Source organism: Oncorhynchus clarkii, chromosome 19 (assembly GCF_045791955.1).
Source record: "Oncorhynchus clarkii lewisi isolate Uvic-CL-2024 chromosome 19, UVic_Ocla_1.0, whole genome shotgun sequence".
Classification (NCBI taxonomy): Eukaryota; Metazoa; Chordata; class Actinopteri; order Salmoniformes; family Salmonidae; genus Oncorhynchus; species Oncorhynchus clarkii.
The window spans coordinates 37,520,255-37,538,779 of record NC_092165.1 but is presented as its reverse complement, the minus strand read 5'-3'; the positions used below and the strand labels follow the sequence as shown (position 1 = coordinate 37,538,779).

Sequence of the window (18,525 nt, the reverse complement as noted above, 5' to 3'; positions counted from 1 at the left end):
CAATTTATTCAAAGTCTAGATTTGGCACAAGGGCTGCCTGTTTTATGGATTTGTGTATGAAACAGTGTATTCCCACATTTTCTAAATCCTTACCCAACAATAAATGTGTAATTGATGCTTGTCCCTCTTCTCAGGGGCTTCGTCTATGACAGTAGAAACAACCTTCAGATGAGGGGTCTGGTCGTCCTACTGATGTCCAAGGCAGCCGGTCCCAGCCAGCACACAGCCTCAGACCTCCTCCCCCAGGACATGGTCAGTGGCATCTACCCCAGGTAAACACGCCTCTCTGGGGCTTTGTCTTCACATTCCTCTATCTTCCTTTCCTTAACTCCTTTCCTTTATTACCACTGACTTGGTGAAAAGACAGGAAAATGCTTGTCATTGCTCCTGATCTGACAGCACCCACACACACCAGCTCCAATTTATGTATTTTTTTCTGATGATGACATTCACTCACACTCACTCACACAAGCACACCGCACATACACAGAATGTTGCCCAGAAGAGGGAATTCTGTGTGAAGATCACTCTACAACCTTGCCAGGTGGTTACCAGAAGTCGCTGTTGTGTTTGGCAGGTGATGCGCTGGGTGTCTGAATGGCCCCTTTTCTCCTAGCTGGCAAGCAGCACTGCCTCTACTATAGGATCAGTGAGGGAGTCTGTCGAGCAGGGCGGGTGGAGAGGATATTGTGGGGTGGCTGAAATTAATATGCTTACAGTCTGACTTGTCCATGGTTAATCATTTGGTAAGATTAAGGCACCAGCTATTGACATGACCAACTATTCAGATTAAAGAGAATGAACGGCATCTTGAAACTACTGTATTTAAAAAAATATATATATGTTTTGGACTCGACGTGGCAATGTAGGGTTCATACATGCATAGTACACCATTTATTTTTTCCTGGCGGAGAAAACCTAGCAGTACATTGAATGCATAAAATATTTGGAGTGGCTACGGTTCCTGATTTTCTGGAACCTGGAAGTTTTGGACTAAAGAGATTTCTGCGCATGTGCAGGATCCGCTGCGCGCTTCCTTCAGTCCATTCAGCTGTGCTCACTCACTCTGACTCCCCTGCCGCCTGTTCGAAGAAACGTATTTCTTTGTCTGTTGTAACAGTGATCAAATCAAACATTTTTATTTTAACTAGGCAAGTCTGTTAAGAACAAATTCTTATTTACAATGACGGCCTACACCGGCCAAACCCGGACGACGCTGGGCCAATTGTGCGCCGCCCTATGGACTCCCAAACTGCCTGGAATCGATCCAGGGTGTCTGTAGTGACACCTCTAGCACTCAGATGCAGAGCCTTAGACCGCTGTGCCACTCGGGGAGCGCAAGCATGACACAACAGGCAGTCTAGAGATTTAATGTATTTTTTCAGAAGGGGAGTTAGCCTACATGCAGCTATATACAAAGTATATTAACAAGTAAGACAGAGTCAATAGCGATTTTAATGGGCAACCATTGGCTATTGGGAGGCAGAGTTCTTTTTTTCAGCAACTCTGGCAATATAACTATAAAGATTACATCACAAACGCTGATAGTTTTGCCCCAATATCTGTTAAAATACATATAGCCTTCATATATATTTTTGGGAAGGTTCGTTCAAATCACCACCAATTTTTATTTTATTTTAGCTGTTCAGAAATACGGTACCAGTCAAAAGCACCTACTCATTCAAGAGTTTTTGTTTTTCTTTATTTGTATTATTTTCTACATTGTGGAATAATAGTGAAGACATCCAAACTATGAAATAACACATGGAATCATTTGGAAACCAAGAGTGTTAAACAAATCAAAATATATTTGAGTTTCTTCAAAGTAGCCACCCTTTGCCTTGATGACAGCTTTGCACACTCTTGGCATTCTCTCAACCAGCTTCATGAGGAATGCTTTTCCAATAGTCTTGAAGGTGTTCGCACATATGCTGAGCACTTGTTGGCTGCTTGTCATTGTCTTGTTGAAAAACAAATGTTAGTCCCACTAAGTGCAAACCAGATGGGATGGCGTATCTCTGCAAGTGTGCCTTGAATTCTTAATAAATCACTGACAGTGCCACCAGAAAAGCACCAATACACCACCACCTACTATCACACCACCTGGAGATCATCCGTTCACCTACTCTGTCTCACAAAGACATTTGTTGGAACCAAAAATCAAAGACATGCAGTTGGAACCAAAAATCTCAAATTTGGACTCATTAGACCAAAGGACAGATTTCCACCGGTCTAATGTCCATTGCTCGTGTTTCTTGGCCCAAGCAAGTCTCCCCTTCTTATTGGTGTCCTTTAGTAGTGGTTTCTTTGCAGCAATTTGACCATGAAGGCCTGATTCACACAGTCTCTGAACAGTTGATGTTGAGATGTGTCTGTTACTTGAACGCTGTGACGCATTCATTTGGACTGTAATATGAACATATCCTCTGCAGCAGAGGTAACTCTGGATCTTTCCTATGGCAGTCCTCATGAGAGAGTTTCATCATAGCGCTTGATGGTTTTTGCGACTGCACTTGAAGAAACTTTCAAAGTTCTTGAAATGTTCTGGATTGACTGACCTTCATGTCTTAAAGTAATGATGAACGGTCATTTCTCTTTGCTTATTTGAGCTGTTCTTGCTATAATATAGACTTGGTCGTTAACCAAATAGCCATATCTTCTGTATACCACCCCTAACTTTTCACAACACAACTGATTGGCTCAAACAGATTAAGAACAATAAATTCCACTAATTAACTTTTAATGAGGCACAACTGTTAATTGAAATGCATTCCAGGTGACTACCTCATGATGCTGGTTGAGAGAATGCCAAGTGTGTGCAAAGCTGTCATCAAGGCTGTCATTGTGGCGGCAGCGGAGCCTAGTGGTTAGAGCGTTGGCCTAGTAATCGAAAGGTTGCAAGATTGAATCCCCGAGTTGACAAGGTACAAATCTGTCGTTCTGCCCCTGAACAAGGCAAGAATTTGTTCTTAACTGACTTGCCTAGTAAAATAAAGGTAAAATAAAAAGGCAAAGGGTGGCAACTTTGAAGAATCTCAAATATAAAATATATTTTGATTTAACACTTTTGGCTACTACATGATTCCATATGTGTTATTTCATAGTTTTGATGTATATAATAGTAAAAATAAAGAAATCCTGAAATGAGAAAGTGTCAAGTTTTTACTGGTACAGTATGATGAAGGGACACAGGCTACAAATTGGTAGAGTGGTTCAGAAAAGGATGAGTAAAGCATCGAGTAAAGAGAGTAACTTGAACGTGTGTTCTTTTGAGAAAGTAGTTTCTAGAGGGGCAGGCGGGCGGGAGAACTCTGTAATCGTAGCCTTGGTTTAAAATATTTAGTGATTGTGAGTTGTGCGCTCGTCGCTTTCATTGTGAAACTGCACGTACAAATTCGTAACATACTGTATTGTACGCATTGGAATTCGTAACAAATCATGCGAATTGGAGGACGTAACATATCAATCATACGAAATGAATAATGGACATCCACAAATGCATATGTAACATATCAAAATAAATGGAGTGACAAAAATGTATTGTCAACACGATCAGAAACACTCTGCTCAAGACCGTTTCTTTTAAATTGTGTCGCTGGCGTGTTTAAAAAAAAGGAATATAAATTGCGCAGTAGGCTTTTAAACAGGCGCGAGTCCATCTTTATCCTGTTGGCACAACACTAAGTTTTTACGCGCTCGAGAAATCTATGGTGAATCAAACGTTCACCCACTTTTTAGATAACAAAAAGTTAGGTCAATATTTTCTTATCATGTCAACCATCCATCAAAATCAAATAATTACATGTGTCCGTCCGCCTTCTGTCTATATAAACATTCACACACGTATTCCATGATATTGGGTAATCTGGGCAACATTAACTGTTGATTGCCAGTGATAATCATTCATCACGTAATGTAATCATGCTATATATAACCAATACTCAACCTCCAAGGAAATAGTGTATTTGATGCAAATATAAGTATAATTTTCCATTGTATAAATTTACATTAAATTATTAATAGATACAAAGTGCTTTTATTTCTAAACGGTAAAACAAAGTTGTATGAAAATACCTTCAAATAAAAGGTCACATTCTGTACTGTTGCCTCAGATGAAACACTTGATTTCAAATCCAAAGTGAGTATAGAGCCAAATTAAACATTTTAGCTACACTTTCCAAATAAATACAGAGGGGAGTGTATGTTCGCTGTCAGTTGGTGGCTACTATAGGGAAGTTACAATCTAATGAAGCATTTTGTTAAATAACAAATTATTTTAGTCCAGATGGTCCTGCTTTTACAACAAAAAAAAAGTTTTTCTCCTTTAAAATGGAAGATTAACATTAGGAAGTGTAGCTGGCTACATTCCTTCTATGATTAACATAATTATAATTGCCATGCATTGTTTTTACAAAAATACAAATTAACTGACTGACATCTGTCTGTCATTTGATGAACATATTTTTTTTGCTGAAATGTGTTTCACAAAATGAAAAGATGAAATGTCTTGAGTCAATAAGTATTCAACCCTTTTGTTATGGCAAGCCTAAATAACTGTGGTCAACAAGTCACATAAGTTGCATGGACTCTGTGTGCAATAATGGTTTTTAACATGATTTTAAATGACTATCCCATATCTGTACCCACACACATACAATTATCTGTGCGATCCATAAGTTGAACAATGAATTTCAAGCACAGATTCAAGCACAAAAACCAGGGAGGTTTTCCAATGTTTCGCAAAGAAGGGCATCTATTGGTAGATGAGTAAAAATAAAAAAGCAGACATTGAATATCTCTTTGAGCATGGTGAAGTTATTAATTCACTTTGGATGGTGTATCAATACACACAGTTACTACAAAGATACAGGCACCCTTCCTAAATCAGTAGCAAAAAAAATAAAAAATAATAATAATAATAATAATATATATATATATATATATATATATATATATATATAGAAACCACTAAGGGATTCCACCCTGAGGCCAATGGTGTTTTTAAAACCGTTAGTTTAGTGGCTGTGATTAGGAGATTATTAGAGGTCGACCGATTATGATTTTTCAACGCCGATACCGATTAATCGGCCGATTTTAATAAAAATAAATAATAATAAAAAATATGTATTTGTAATAATGACAATTACAACAATACTGAATGAACCCTTACTTTAACTTAATAAAATACATCATAAATAATTAATCATGTTAAATTTGGTTTAAATAATGCAAAAACAAAGTGTTGGAGAAGAAAGTAAAAGTGCAATATGTGCCATGTAAGAAAGCTAACGTTTAAGTTCCTTGCTCAGAACATGAGAACATATGAAAGCTGGTGGTTCCTTTTAACATGAGTCTTCAATATTCCCAGGTAAGAAGTTTTAGGTTGTAGTTATTATAGGAATTATAGGACTATTTCTCTCATTATCATTTGTATTTCATATACTTTTGACTATTGGATGTTCTTATAGGCACTTTAGCATTGCCAGTGTAACAATATAGCTTCCGTCCCTCTCCTCGCTCCTCCCTGGGCTCGAACCAGGAACACAACAACAGCCACCCTCGAAGCAGTGTTACCCATGCAGAGCAAGGGGAACAACCACTCCAAGTCTCCGAGCGAGTGACGTTTGAAACGCTATTAGCGCGCACCCCACTAACTAGCTAGCCATATCACATTGGTTACACCAGCCTAATCTCAGGAGTTGATAGGCTTGAAGTCATAAACAGCTTGACGCACAACGAAGAGCTGCTGGCAAAACGCACGAAAGTGCTGTTTGAATGAATGCTTATGAGCCTGCTGCTGCCTACCACTTTCAGTGAAATACGGAACCGTAAGGGGTGGCATCCATTAGTCTAAATATTCCTGTTACATTGCACAACCTTCAATGTTATGTAATAATTACGTAAAATTCTGGCAAATTAGGCGGCCCAAACTGTTGCATATACACTGACTCTGCGTGCAATGAACGCAAGAGAAGTGACACAATTTCACCTGGTTAATATTGCCTGCTAACCTGGATTTCTTTTAGCTAAATATGCAGGTTTAAAAATATATACTTCTGTGTATTGATTTTAAGAAAGGCATTGATGTTCATGGTTAGGTACACATTGGAGCAAAGATACGCACCGCATCAGGACACGCTAGATAAACTAGTAATATCATCAACCATGTGTAGTTAACTAGTGATTATGATTGATAGTTTTTTATAAGATAAGTTTAATGCTAGCTAGCAACTTACCTTGGCCTACTGCATTCGCGTAACAGGCAGTCTCCTCATGGAGTGTAATGAGAGGCAGGTGGTTAGAGCGTTGGACTAGTTAACTGTAAGGTTGCAAGATTGAATCCCCTGAGCTGACAAGGTGAAAATCTATCGTTCTGCCCCTGAACAAGGCAGTTAACCCACCTTTCCTAGCCCGTCATTGAAAATAAGAATGTGTTCTTAACTGACTTGCCTAGTTAAATAAAGATTAAATAAAGGTGTAAAAAAAATGGCCAAATCGGTGTCCAAAAATACCGATTTCCGATTGTTATGAAAACTTGAAATCGGCCCTAATTAAATCGGCCATTCCGATTAATCGTTCGACCTCTATAGGGGATAACTGAGGATGGAACAACATTGTAGTTTCTCCACAATATATAAAATAAATATATAATAAAAATATTAAACCATGCATACTGTTTCCAATATGACAAAAATATGAACTTTTTGTCCAGAATACAAAGCATTATGTTTGGGGCATATCTAACACAACACATCACAGAGAACATATTTTCAAGCATGGTGGTGGCTGCATCATGTTATGGGTATGCTTATCATTGGAAAGGACTATGGAGTTTTTTAGGATAAAAATAAACAGAACGGAGCTAAGTACAGGCAAAATCCTAGAGAAAAAAAACATGGCAGAATTGCAAAGAAAAATCCATATTTCAGACTGTTCAATAAAAATAAAAGATAGGCAAAAGAACAGACACTGGACAGAGGAACTCATCCTAGATGGCCAGCATCCCGAGGTCGCCTCTTCACTGTTGACGTTGTGACTGGTGTTTTGTGGGTACTATTTAATGAATCTGCCAGTTGAGGACTTATGAGGCGTCTGTTTCTCAAACTAGACACTCTAAAGTACTTGACCTCTTGCTCAATTGTGCACCGGGGCCTCCCACTCTTTCTATTCTTGTTAGAGCCCGTTTGTGCTGTTCTGTGAAGGGAGTAGTACACAGCGTTGAACGGTAGTGTATGCTCCTGAGTGGCCTAGTTACAGTTTTGACTTAAATTGTCCTGAAAATCTTCAGCAAGACTTGAAAATGGCTGTCTAGCAATGATCAACAACCAACTTGACAGTGCTTGAATTCTTTAAGTAATATTGGGCAAATATTGTACAATCCAAGCTCATAGACTTATCCAGAAAGACTCACAGCTGTAATTGCTCAGCGGTTTTAATCGTTATCTAAGCAAGAGATTGTATATTAGTGTTTTATTTTCCATACATTTTGTTTAAAAAAATGTCCACTTTCACATTAGAGTATTTTGTGTAGATCATTGACAAGAAACTACAATGAAATCCATTTGAATCACACTAACCCCAAAAAATGTGGAAAAAGTCATGGGGTGTGAATACTTTCTGAAGGCACTGTATGTGACATCGTGCGCACTGTTCAGATACCCTTTTTGGCTCTTGAGTACTACTTTTAAAGCTACTGGCTTAAAGTATACACAACCTCTACATCATTCTTTTTTTTAAGTTACACTACTCATAATGCAAGATGTTGCATCCAGTTTCATGACCTCGTGCCTTCTATGTCATGTGTCGTGACTCATGATGACTAACTATTGTATTGTACTCACTGACCTTTGCATTTGCATACACAATCATATGTGTGTAGACACACACACTAAACCTAACCCTAGCTCCTAACCCCAACACTAATTCTAACCTTAACCCTAAACCCCCTAGAAATAGCATTGTGGGGACTAACAAAATGTCCCCAGTTGGTCAAATTAGTGTTTGTTTACTATTCTTGTGGGGACACGTCCACACACACGCACACTCAGATAAATCTCTGCTGGGTCACCTCATTTGCTCCTTTCACTCTTTCTGTACCACAACCCCCCTTTTCCTCTCTCTCCTTCTGTCTCACCCCCGCTTCCCTGTCAGAGGGTGGGCTCATTAGCACCTGGGCCGGAGCACTGATGGGGGGGATTGATTGATACCTCTAGGGGAATGTTCTCCCCCCCTTCTGACAGCCAGCATTTGTAAAATGTCTCCCACTCCAGTGCCCAATACTGATGGCTCACCAGGGAACTAAACACAGAGAGCGGGCCAGAGCTGTACAGAATCGGAGAGATGGAGAGAGAAAGACAGAAGCAGAGAGAGTGATAAAGACCGACCGAGAGAGATAGAGGCCAGATACACAGCTGTATTGCAGGGTAATGGGGATCCTGTAGAGGGAGGAAAATGGAACAGAACACTCAGGACAATGGGCGTGTTAGGGGCGGGAATGCCTCAGCGAGATGGCATCAGTTGCTATGCAACCGGGTGCCGAAGCTATTTATACACAAGTCCTCTTTTTCCTCTCCTGGCGAAGACGCTGCTTATCATGAGTTGTAGATCTAAGGCAGAGAAGGGGCGAGGATTCTGTAGGGGTCCTAGGGTGGGGTGGGAGGAGTGGTGAATATCGTCAGAATAGCTCCTAGTGCCAACGTTATTATTTAGCTGCATTGGTACAGGATGTACTCAATATCCTGCTTTTTTCTTTTGCTGCAGTAACAATGTGTTTGGTATTTGTCTGATATATTTGTACCAAGGTTACTATTTGATGTAGGGAGTATGAACATATAAATGATTAAACTGTTTTAAAATGTTGAATCCAATAATCAAATAGGCCTATTTTGAATGTAAGGACTTTAATTACATCTTGTTAAATTAGATCAATTGTTCAACATTTAGGCTGTCATTTTCATCCCTAACTTGAATTGTCTGTTAAAACGTTTACAGCAACACAATTGAATCCTGTGTGTGTTAACAATAACATCAATGCAGTGTCAGGGATTGAAATGAAAGACATTGCCAAATTTTCTCCTCTCCACAGAAGGGGGACAATAGATATGATTGAGCAGAGAAATAAATTACATTATTGCATTTTAATAACAACTCTCTCTGAGCAACTGTAGAACATGCAATTACCTGCTGTTAGACAAAGCACGTATGTGTCAGGCTATACGGCGTAGTATGGGCAGGAACAACTAGAATTGACAGACTGGAATTGAAATGTCTTATCAGGACTGTTTCACACTGGCTGAAAGATGGTCCTAAGTGGCCATCAGTGCACCCATCCCTGGCTCCCTCCACAGACAGATCCCCCTGTCTGTCTCGTCCTGGCAGGCTCAGCCCATATGGAGAGGGACGTAATTATCCACCCGCAATGAATGAATCAACATTTGATTATAGGCTTCCTCAGGCCAAGTTCAAAAGCTCCGTTGAAAAACCAGTTGAGCATCTTTATGGTAATCAAGAATAGAACTGAGTTAAGGCTTATTTTTTTCTCAATAATGGTAATCTTTTTTTCTCCAGGTTATATAAAATCTATTTAAAAATAATCTCTGAAAAATTGAGGATTTTACATTTTGTGGTTGTCTTCAAAGTTGTTGGTTGTATCAGCGGGTCGAAAAAACAAACATTATCATGACAGAGCTAAATTAAATGAAAGACTTTGAAAATAAAAAGCTTTCTTATACGCTCAGAGTTAAGTTTGTTTATGTGAGAAGCCTTGAAAACTAACAGGAATTTCAAATTAATATACTAAAATACTACGTCATGTCTCAAAATCGATATCCTTCCGTTTCGAGAAGAAATATGACGAGTTCAATGCGAAAGTGAGCCTGTCAGGTAGCCAGTAACCTTAATACTAGCACATAATCCAGCCTGGCACGATGTCATTTCCCTGATAATTCCTTTTTACCACTTTTTTCCCCCGTCTGACCTCTATTGATTTAGTCACCCTAATTCTGGCCATGCGGTCTGGACCATTGGTTTTCTTAGAGGATTGTCTACACAATTAGTCATTGGTGTGTTCTTGATTAGACACCCTATAATTTGCACGTTTGATCTTTACCATTGTTGATACATGCTTTTATAGAAGTGAATGTGAAATATAATGAGCTTCAAAAGTATTGGGAAAGTGACACATTTTGTTTTGGATTTGAAATAATACAATGACAGGTTAAAGCACAGACTGTCAGCCACTCCTCAGCTTTAGAAATGTAGAAATTACAGCATATTTTTTTTTTCATAGTCCCCCCGCCCATTTTAGGGGACCGAAAGTATTGGAACAAATTCACATATGTGTATTAAAGTAGTATTTGGTCCCATATTCCTTGCACGCAATGACTACATAAATATTGACTATATTGGTTGGATGTTTGTTTTGGTTGTGTTTCTGATTATTTTGTGCCCAATAGAAATGAATGGTAAATAATGTATTGTCATTTGAGTCACTTTTATTGTAAATAAGAATATAATGTGTTTCTAAACACTTCTACATGGATGTAGAAGCTACTCTGATTTAAAATAATTCTGAGTGAGAAAGTTAGACGCACAAATATATATGCTAAGCTCCCCTCTTATTGTAATGGTGAGAGGTTAGGATGTTTTGGGGGTATGATATGTGTGGCTGTAACTTTTGGTCCCCTAAAATGGGGGGACAATGTACAAAGAGTACTGTAATTTCTTAATGGTTCACCCGATATGGATGAAAATACCCTCAAATTAAAGCAGATACCCACAGACATCTAGTCATTGCTCTAACTCTAGTTAGTATTGGCTCATGAAACTACCTTTAACTTGCTTCATACTGGAGACATAAAAATGGTATCCCCTAGTTCATCTGACTAGGGAAGTAGATAAGGGCCTCAATGCCAAAATCCCAAAGTATCCTTTTAACCTCGTATCATATTTACATCCAAATTGCTGGAGTACAGAGTCAAAACAACAAAATGTGTCACTGTCCAATACCTTTGGAGCTCACTGTATGTGTTAAATTGGATGTTTTATTGATGTCATAAAATGTGTTTTTCTCCTCTGCAGCCAGCGGAACCTGGCTGAAATCACAGAGCTCATCCACACGGCTTTCCTGGTGCACCGTGGGATTGTCAACCTCAAGGAGTGGACCAACTCAGACGGACCCCTGAAGGACATGCAGTTTGGAAACAAGATGGCCGTTCTCAGTGGGGACTTCTTGCTCGCTAACGCCTGCACCGGACTGGCCCAGCTAAACAATACTAAGGTATGAAATAGTCATCATATAACAAATTCTGTTGGAGATAGAAAGATTTCTTGCCCTGGAGCTTTTTTGTTCAGCCTTCAAATGAGTCTTCCAAAATGCAATCTGAATTCCGCATTTATATGTCTGAGGTCTCAATAGTTTTTCAGTGAGATGAAATGATACTTGACGATGTTGAGATCGCTGCAGTATGGCTAACGATATTGATGAGAACACAAACCGTCTAAGCGGAGGAGTTTAAACACCACTCAATTTTTCCTGGCTGTTGTGGATTGATTTGAATCAACAAATCTATTCTCTCACTTAGACCTCTGGCAGGCAGGCAGGCAGGCAGGCAGGCAGGCAGGCAGGCAGGCAGGCAGGCAGGCAGGCAGACAGACAGATACTTACACACATAGAAAAATAAAAATATGTTTGTTAGGAATAATGCACTCACATATACACACTATGTAGAAGAGGTTGCGTTCTCTTACTGCCTTCTACTTATTCTTACCAAGCACTTCTGCAGATTATGTGTGTCTGTGCCCCTGTCTGGGTGCAGGCATGGGTGTCACAGATTGCTTCCAGTGTGTACGCTGGCAACCCATTGCTGACAATCTGTGACCAAGCTCAACTGTCAGAATATGGCTGCACAAAATAATCTAAATAACCTATTTTCTCTCTGCTTTGCAATCTTTAAAAAATCTCCTCCCTGCATCAGCTCAGATGGTTCATGCTCAGATAGAAAAACGGGCATTTAAAATACCACCTCAGGTCATGGTGATCATGATCAAAGGGATAGTGGATGTACTTCCTCAAATACATTTGGGCATATTACAGCAAAAACATCTGGCAGCTTTCAGAGGTTGTCAGTGACAGTAAACATAGGCATTATTAAACCTTCACCTTATTACACTTTCATTATTAAACCTTCACCTTATTATACTTTCATGTGTTTTGCAGTGTTCTTAATAGCTTATTTTTCACCATTTCATCACATTCTAGAGCTCCCCCTGCTGGACAGACATACATGACAAAAATATGTTTAGGTGGGAATAATGCAAGTACCCACTCTTCCCCTCATGAAATCAAATCAAATGTTATTGGTCACATACAGATATTTAGCAGATGTTAACACAGGTGCATCAAAATTCTTATGTTTATAGCTCAAGGTGCAGTATACCTAACAATATACCTAAATTAAAGAATGTGAAATGTCAGAATAATAGTAGAGAGACTCTTTTTTTTTCTTAGATCACATTCCCAGTGGGTCAGAAGTTTACATACTAATTGGGTGTATTTGGTAGCATTGCCATTAAATTGTTTAAACGTTTCAGGTAGTCTTCCACAAGCTTCCCACAATAAGTTGGGTGAATTTTGCCCTATTCCTCCTGACCGTTCTGGTGTAACTGAGTCAGGTTTTTAGGCCTTCTTGCTCGCACACGCTTTTCAGTTCTGCCCACATATTTTCTATAGGATTTAGGTCAGAATTTTGATGGCCAATCCAATACCTTGACTTTGTTGTCCTTAAGCCATTTTGCCACAACTTTGGAAGTATGCTTGGGGTCATTGTCCATTTGCGACCAAGCTTTAACTTCTTGACTGATGTCTTGAGATTTTGCTTCAATATATCCACATAATTTTCCATCCTCATGATGCCATCTATTTTGTGAAGTGCACCAGTCCCTCCTGCAGCAAAGCACCCCCACAACATGATGCTGCCACCCACGTGCTTCACGGTTGGGATGGTGTTCTTCGGCTTGCAAGCCTCCCCCTTTTTCCTCCAAACATAACGATGCTCATTATGGCCAAACAGTTATATATTTTTTTCATCAGACCAGAGGACATTTCTCCAAAAAGTAGGATCTTTGTCCCCATGTGCAGTTGCAAACCACAGTCTGGCTTTTTTATTGACAGTTTTGGAGCAGTGGCTTCTTCCTTGCTGAGCGGCCTTTCATGCTATGTCGATATAGGACTCGTTTAACTGTGGATATAGATACTTTTGTAACTGTTTGCACCAAAGTACGTTAATCTTTTGGAGAAAGAACACGCCTCTTCCTGAGCGGTATGACTGCTGCGTGGTCCCATGGTGTTTATACTTGCGTACTATTGTTTGTACAGATGAACGTGGTACCTTCAGGCATTTGGAAATTGTTCCCAAGGATGAACCAGACTTGTGGAGGTCTACAATTTTTTTCTGAGTGGTTTTCTTTTTGATTTTCCCATGATGTCAGGCAAAGAGGCACTGAATTTGAAGGTAGGCCTTGAAATACATCCACAGGTACACCTCCAATTGACTCAAATTATGTCAATTAGCCTATCAGAAGCTTCTAGAGCCATGACACAATTTTCTGGAATTTTCCAAGCTGTTTAAAGGCACAGTCAATGTATGTAAACTTCTGACCCACTGGAATTGTGATACAGTGAAATAATCTTGTATTTTTAAATAATTGTGTCGGTACAGATCTGGGGAAGGGTACCAACACTTTTCTGGAGCACTGAAGTTCCCCCAAAAACACAGTGACCACCTCCATTCCTAGAGCTGGCTGCCCGGCCAAACTGAGCAGTCGTGGGAAAAGGGCCTTTGTCAGGGAGGTGACCGTAGAGCTCTGAAACAGGATTATGTCGAGGCACAGAGCTAGAGAAGGGTACCAGATCTGTGCCTCCCCAAGAACATAGTGGCCTCCAACATTCTTAAATGGAAAAAGTTTGGAACCACCAAGACTCTTCCTAGCGCTGGCCAAACTGAGCAATCGGGGGAGAAGGGCCTTGGTCAGGGAACAATCTCTGTATCACTCCACCAAACAGGCTTCATGGTAGTGTCCAAATGGAAGCCACTCCCCAGTATAATGCACATGACAGCCCGGTTGGAGTTTGCCAAAAAGGCACCTGACCATAAGAAATGCATCTCTGGACTTTTGAAACCAAGATTGAACCCCTTGGCCTGAATGCCAAGTGTCCTGTCTGGAGGAAACCTGGCACCATCCCTATGGTGAATCATGGTGGTGGCAGCATCATGCTGTGGGGATGTTTCTCAATGGCAGGGACTGGGAGACTGGTCAGGATTGTGGCAAAGATGAATGGAGCAAAGTACGGAGAGATCCTTAAGGATAACCTCATCCAAAGCTCTGTCTGCCCTCAGACTGGGGTGAAGGTTCACCTTCCAACAGGACAACAACCCTAAGCACACACCAAGACAACGCAGGTGTGGCTTCGGGACATGTCCTGAATGTCCTTGAGTGGCCCAGCCAGGGCCCGGACTTGAACCCGACCGGAGAGACCTGAAAATAGCTGTGCAGCAACGCTCCCCATCCATCCTGACAGACCTTGAGAGGATCTGCAGAGAAGAATGGGAGAAACTCCCTGCAAATACAGGCATGCCAAAGTTGTAGCATCATACCCAAGAAGACTCAAGGCTGTAATCGCTGACAAAGGTGCTTCAACAAAGTACTGAGTAAAGGGTCTGAATACTTATGTAAATGTGATTTTGGTTGACTTTCTTTTTTTTTCTAAAAACCTGTTTTTGCTTTGTCAAAATGGGTTAGTGTGTAGGTTGATGAGGGGAAAAATGAATTAATTTTAGATTAAGGCTTTAACGTAACAAAATGTAGAAAAAGACCAGGGTTATGAATAATTTCCGATGGCACTGTATGTTGTGGGTAAAACAGTATGTAAACATTATTAAAGTGACCAGTGTTCAATGACTATGTACATAGTGCAGCAGGGCAGAGTACTGGGTGGTAGCTGGCTAGTAACAGTTACTAAGTTCAGGGCAGAGGCTGGCTTGTGGTGACTATTTAACAGTCTAATAGCCTGGAGATAGAAGCTGTTTCTCTCTGTCCCAGCTTTGATGCACCTGTACCGTCTCCGCCGTCTAGATGCTAGCAGGGTGAACAGGCCGGGTGGCTGAGGTCCTTGATGATCTTCTTGGTCTTCCTGTGATACCGGGTGCTGTAGATGTCCTGAAGGGCAGGCAGTGTGCCCCCTGTGATGCATTGGGCTGACTGCATCAACCTTTGGAGAGCCCTACGGTTGTGGACAGTGCAGTTGCCATAACAGGCGGTGGTGATACAGGCCGACAGGATTCCCTCAATGGTGCATCTGTAGAAATGTGTTTGTCTTAGAGACCAATCCAATTTTCTACAGCCTCCAAAAGGTTGAAGATGCGCTGTTGTGTCTTCATCACCACACTGTCTGTGTGGATGGACCATTTCAGGTTGTCAGTGATGTGCACACTGAGGAACTTGAAGCGTTTCACCCTCTTCACTGCAGCCCTGATGAGGGGGGGTGCTTCCTCTGCTGTCTCCTGAAGTCCACGATCAGCTTAATTTTGTTGAGGGAGAGGTTATTTTTCTTAAACCACTCCCTCAGGGCCCTCACCTCCTCCTGGTAGGCTGTGTCATCGTGGTTGGTGATTAGGCCTACCACGTTTGTCTTCAGCAAACTTCATGATTGAGTTGGAGACGTGAGTGGCCATGCACTCTTGGGTTAACAGGGAGTACTGGAGGTAAAAGTTTCACAAGCATGGGAAAGCATAGCCTAGGTGAAATGTTGAAATCAAATTTTATTGGTCACATACACATTTTGCAGATGTTATTGCGGGTGTAGCGAAATGCCTGTGTTCCTAGCTCTAACAATACACACATCTAAAAGTAAAAGAACGGAATTAAGAAATATTATTTATTTAACTAGGCAAGTCAGTTAAGAACAAATTCTTATTTTCAATGACGGCCTAGGAACAGTAGGTTAACTGCCTGTTCGGGGGCAGAACGAGAGATTTGTACCTTGTCAGCTCGGGGGTTTGAACTTGCAACCTTCCAGTTACTAGTCCAACGCTCTAACCACTAGGCTACCCTGCCGCTCCATTAGATTGAGCAATGTCGGAGTGGCATTGACTAGAATACAGTATATACATATGAGATAAGTAAAGCAGTATGTAAACATTATTAAAGTGGCTAGTGAGTCTGTATGTAAGGCAGCAGCCTCTAAGGTGCAGGGTTGTGTAACCTGGTGGAAGCCGGCTAGTGATGGCTACTTAACAGTCTGATGGCCTTGAGATAGAAGCTGTTTTTCAGTCTCTCGGTCCCAGCTTTGATGCACCTTTACTAACCTCGCCTTCTGGATGATAGCGGGGTGAACAGGCTGTGGCTCATGTGGTTGATCTCCTTGATAATCTTTTTGGCCTTTCTCTGACATGGGGTGCTGTAGATGTCATGGAGGGAAGGTAGTTTGCCCCCGGTGATGCATTGGGCAGACCACACCACCCTCTGGAGAGCCCTGCATTTGAAGTTGCCATACCAGGCAGTGATGCACAATTGAGAGCATCCTGTCGGGCTGCATCTGTAAACGTTTTAAGGGCCAAGCCAAATTTCTTCAGCCTCCTGAGGTTGTAGAGGCTCTGTTGCACCTTCTTCACCATACTGTCTGTGTGGGTGGACGATTTCAGATCGTCAGTGATGTGTACGCCAAGGAACATGAAGCTTTCCACCTTCTCCACTGCGGTCTGGTCGATGTGGATATGGGCGTTCTCCCTCTGCTGTTTCCTGAATTCCACCATCAGCTCGTTTTGTTGAGTGAGAGGTTATTTTCCTGGCACCACTCTCCCAGGGCCCTCACCACCTCCCTGTAGGCTGTCTCATCATTGTTGGTAATCAGGCCTACTACTGTTGTGTCGTCTGCAAACTTGATGATTGAGTTGGAGGCGTGGGTGAACACTGAGTACAGGTGGGGGCTGAGCACGCACCCTTTTAGGACCCCTGTGATAAGTTACCTTTGCTGGGATAGGGGAGAGATTGAATATGTCCGTAAACACTCCAGTCAGCTGGTCTGTGCATGCTCTGAGGCTAGGGATTCAGTCTGGACCGGCAGCCTTGAAAGGGTTAACACGCTTAAATGTCTTACTCACGTCGGCCATGGAGAAGGAAAGCCCACAGCAATACACTTGGTAGCGGGCCATGTCAGTGGCACTGTGTTATCCTCAAAGCGGGCAAAGAAGGTGTTTAGCTTGTCCGGAAGCAAGACGTCGGTGTCCGTGACGTGGCTGGTTTTCCCTTTGTAGTCCGTGATTGTCTGTAGACCCTGTCACATGTGTCTCGTGTTTGAGCCGTTTGATTGCGACTCCACTGTGTATCTGTACTGACATTTGGCTCTTTTTTTATTATTGCCTTACGGAGGGAATAACTACACTGTTTGTATTCGGCCATATTCCCAGTCACCTTGCCATTGTTAAATGCGTTGGTTCAGTTTTGCATGAATGCTGCCATCTATCCAGGGTTTCTGGTTTGGGTAGGTTTTAAGTCGGTGGGTACAACATCTCCTACACATTTCCTGAAACTCAGTCACCATATCCGTGTATTCGTCAATGTTAATCTCAGAGGCTACCCGGAACATATCAAAACAATTAGTACTCACACTTGTGTCTAAACTATGTTCATGACACTGCCTATTAAACCAAAAGACAATGACAAATAGAGAACCCTATTCAATCCTTAATGGAGAATAAAATGTTTTGAACTCACCAATTGCTTGAGTTGTAATGATGTTAAATTGTATTTTTTTGTGTGTCACCAAGACAGACATAACTGTAGTAGCAGTCGTAGCATTAGCACTGTGGTTTTGCAAAATATATATTTTTTAGGAGAGCAATTCATCTGGATTATGCGTCCTGGCTTTGAGAGGAATCCTAGGCCGGTACTTGTATAAATGGTAAAGTGATCTCAGAGCCCAGCTCCGGTTTCTCTCCCTCACAGACCTGTCGGCAAAACACGATCCGCCTAGATTTGGGAATAGAGTAAGGGGGAGGCGGGGACTTATCTGATACTTTCCCCCAAAATGTTCCTCATAGCCAGCTAGCACATCTGGTAGCACTTTAGAGGCATTGTCCTTTTGGGCCTTTTGTGAGGCTTGTTACCCAGAGGTCACTACTAAGACTAGAGACAGACAGTGCAACCACTTTTAAATTATGAAAAAACGACTTGAATGTATTGAGGGAGTACAACGTATGAATCATTTTTTTCTTATCGTCTACGTAGACATGTAAATGTTTGCCCATACACTGTCCTTTATGAAATTGGTTGTGAAAGAAGATAAAGCTAACCTTTTGTAAAAATCATGGATTGAGATTTAAATAAGGTGTCTGATTGAATTTACTTTGGACGATTAGTATCACATGTGTGAGCAAGGGTGCTATTTAAAATGTAGTCATGGATGCCCCCTGCAAGAGGGATATTGCAACTGCAGACGGAAGACACAAAAGTTTAGTGGAGCTTAAT

At 41.2% G+C, this 18,525-nt stretch overlaps 1 protein-coding gene across 1 annotated transcript in view; it reads left to right on the top strand.

Moving 5' to 3' along the window:
- The window catches only part of LOC139375119 (all trans-polyprenyl-diphosphate synthase PDSS2-like), a 49,932-nt gene that overhangs the window by 11,145 nt on the left and 20,262 nt on the right, over positions 1 to 18,525 (top strand). Inside the window, exons 2-3 of the mRNA XM_071116597.1 lie at positions 135 to 272; positions 11,080 to 11,278. Of these exons, the coding sequence (XP_070972698.1) occupies positions 135 to 272; positions 11,080 to 11,278 (337 nt within the window). The remainder of the gene's footprint in view (positions 1 to 134; positions 273 to 11,079; positions 11,279 to 18,525) is intronic.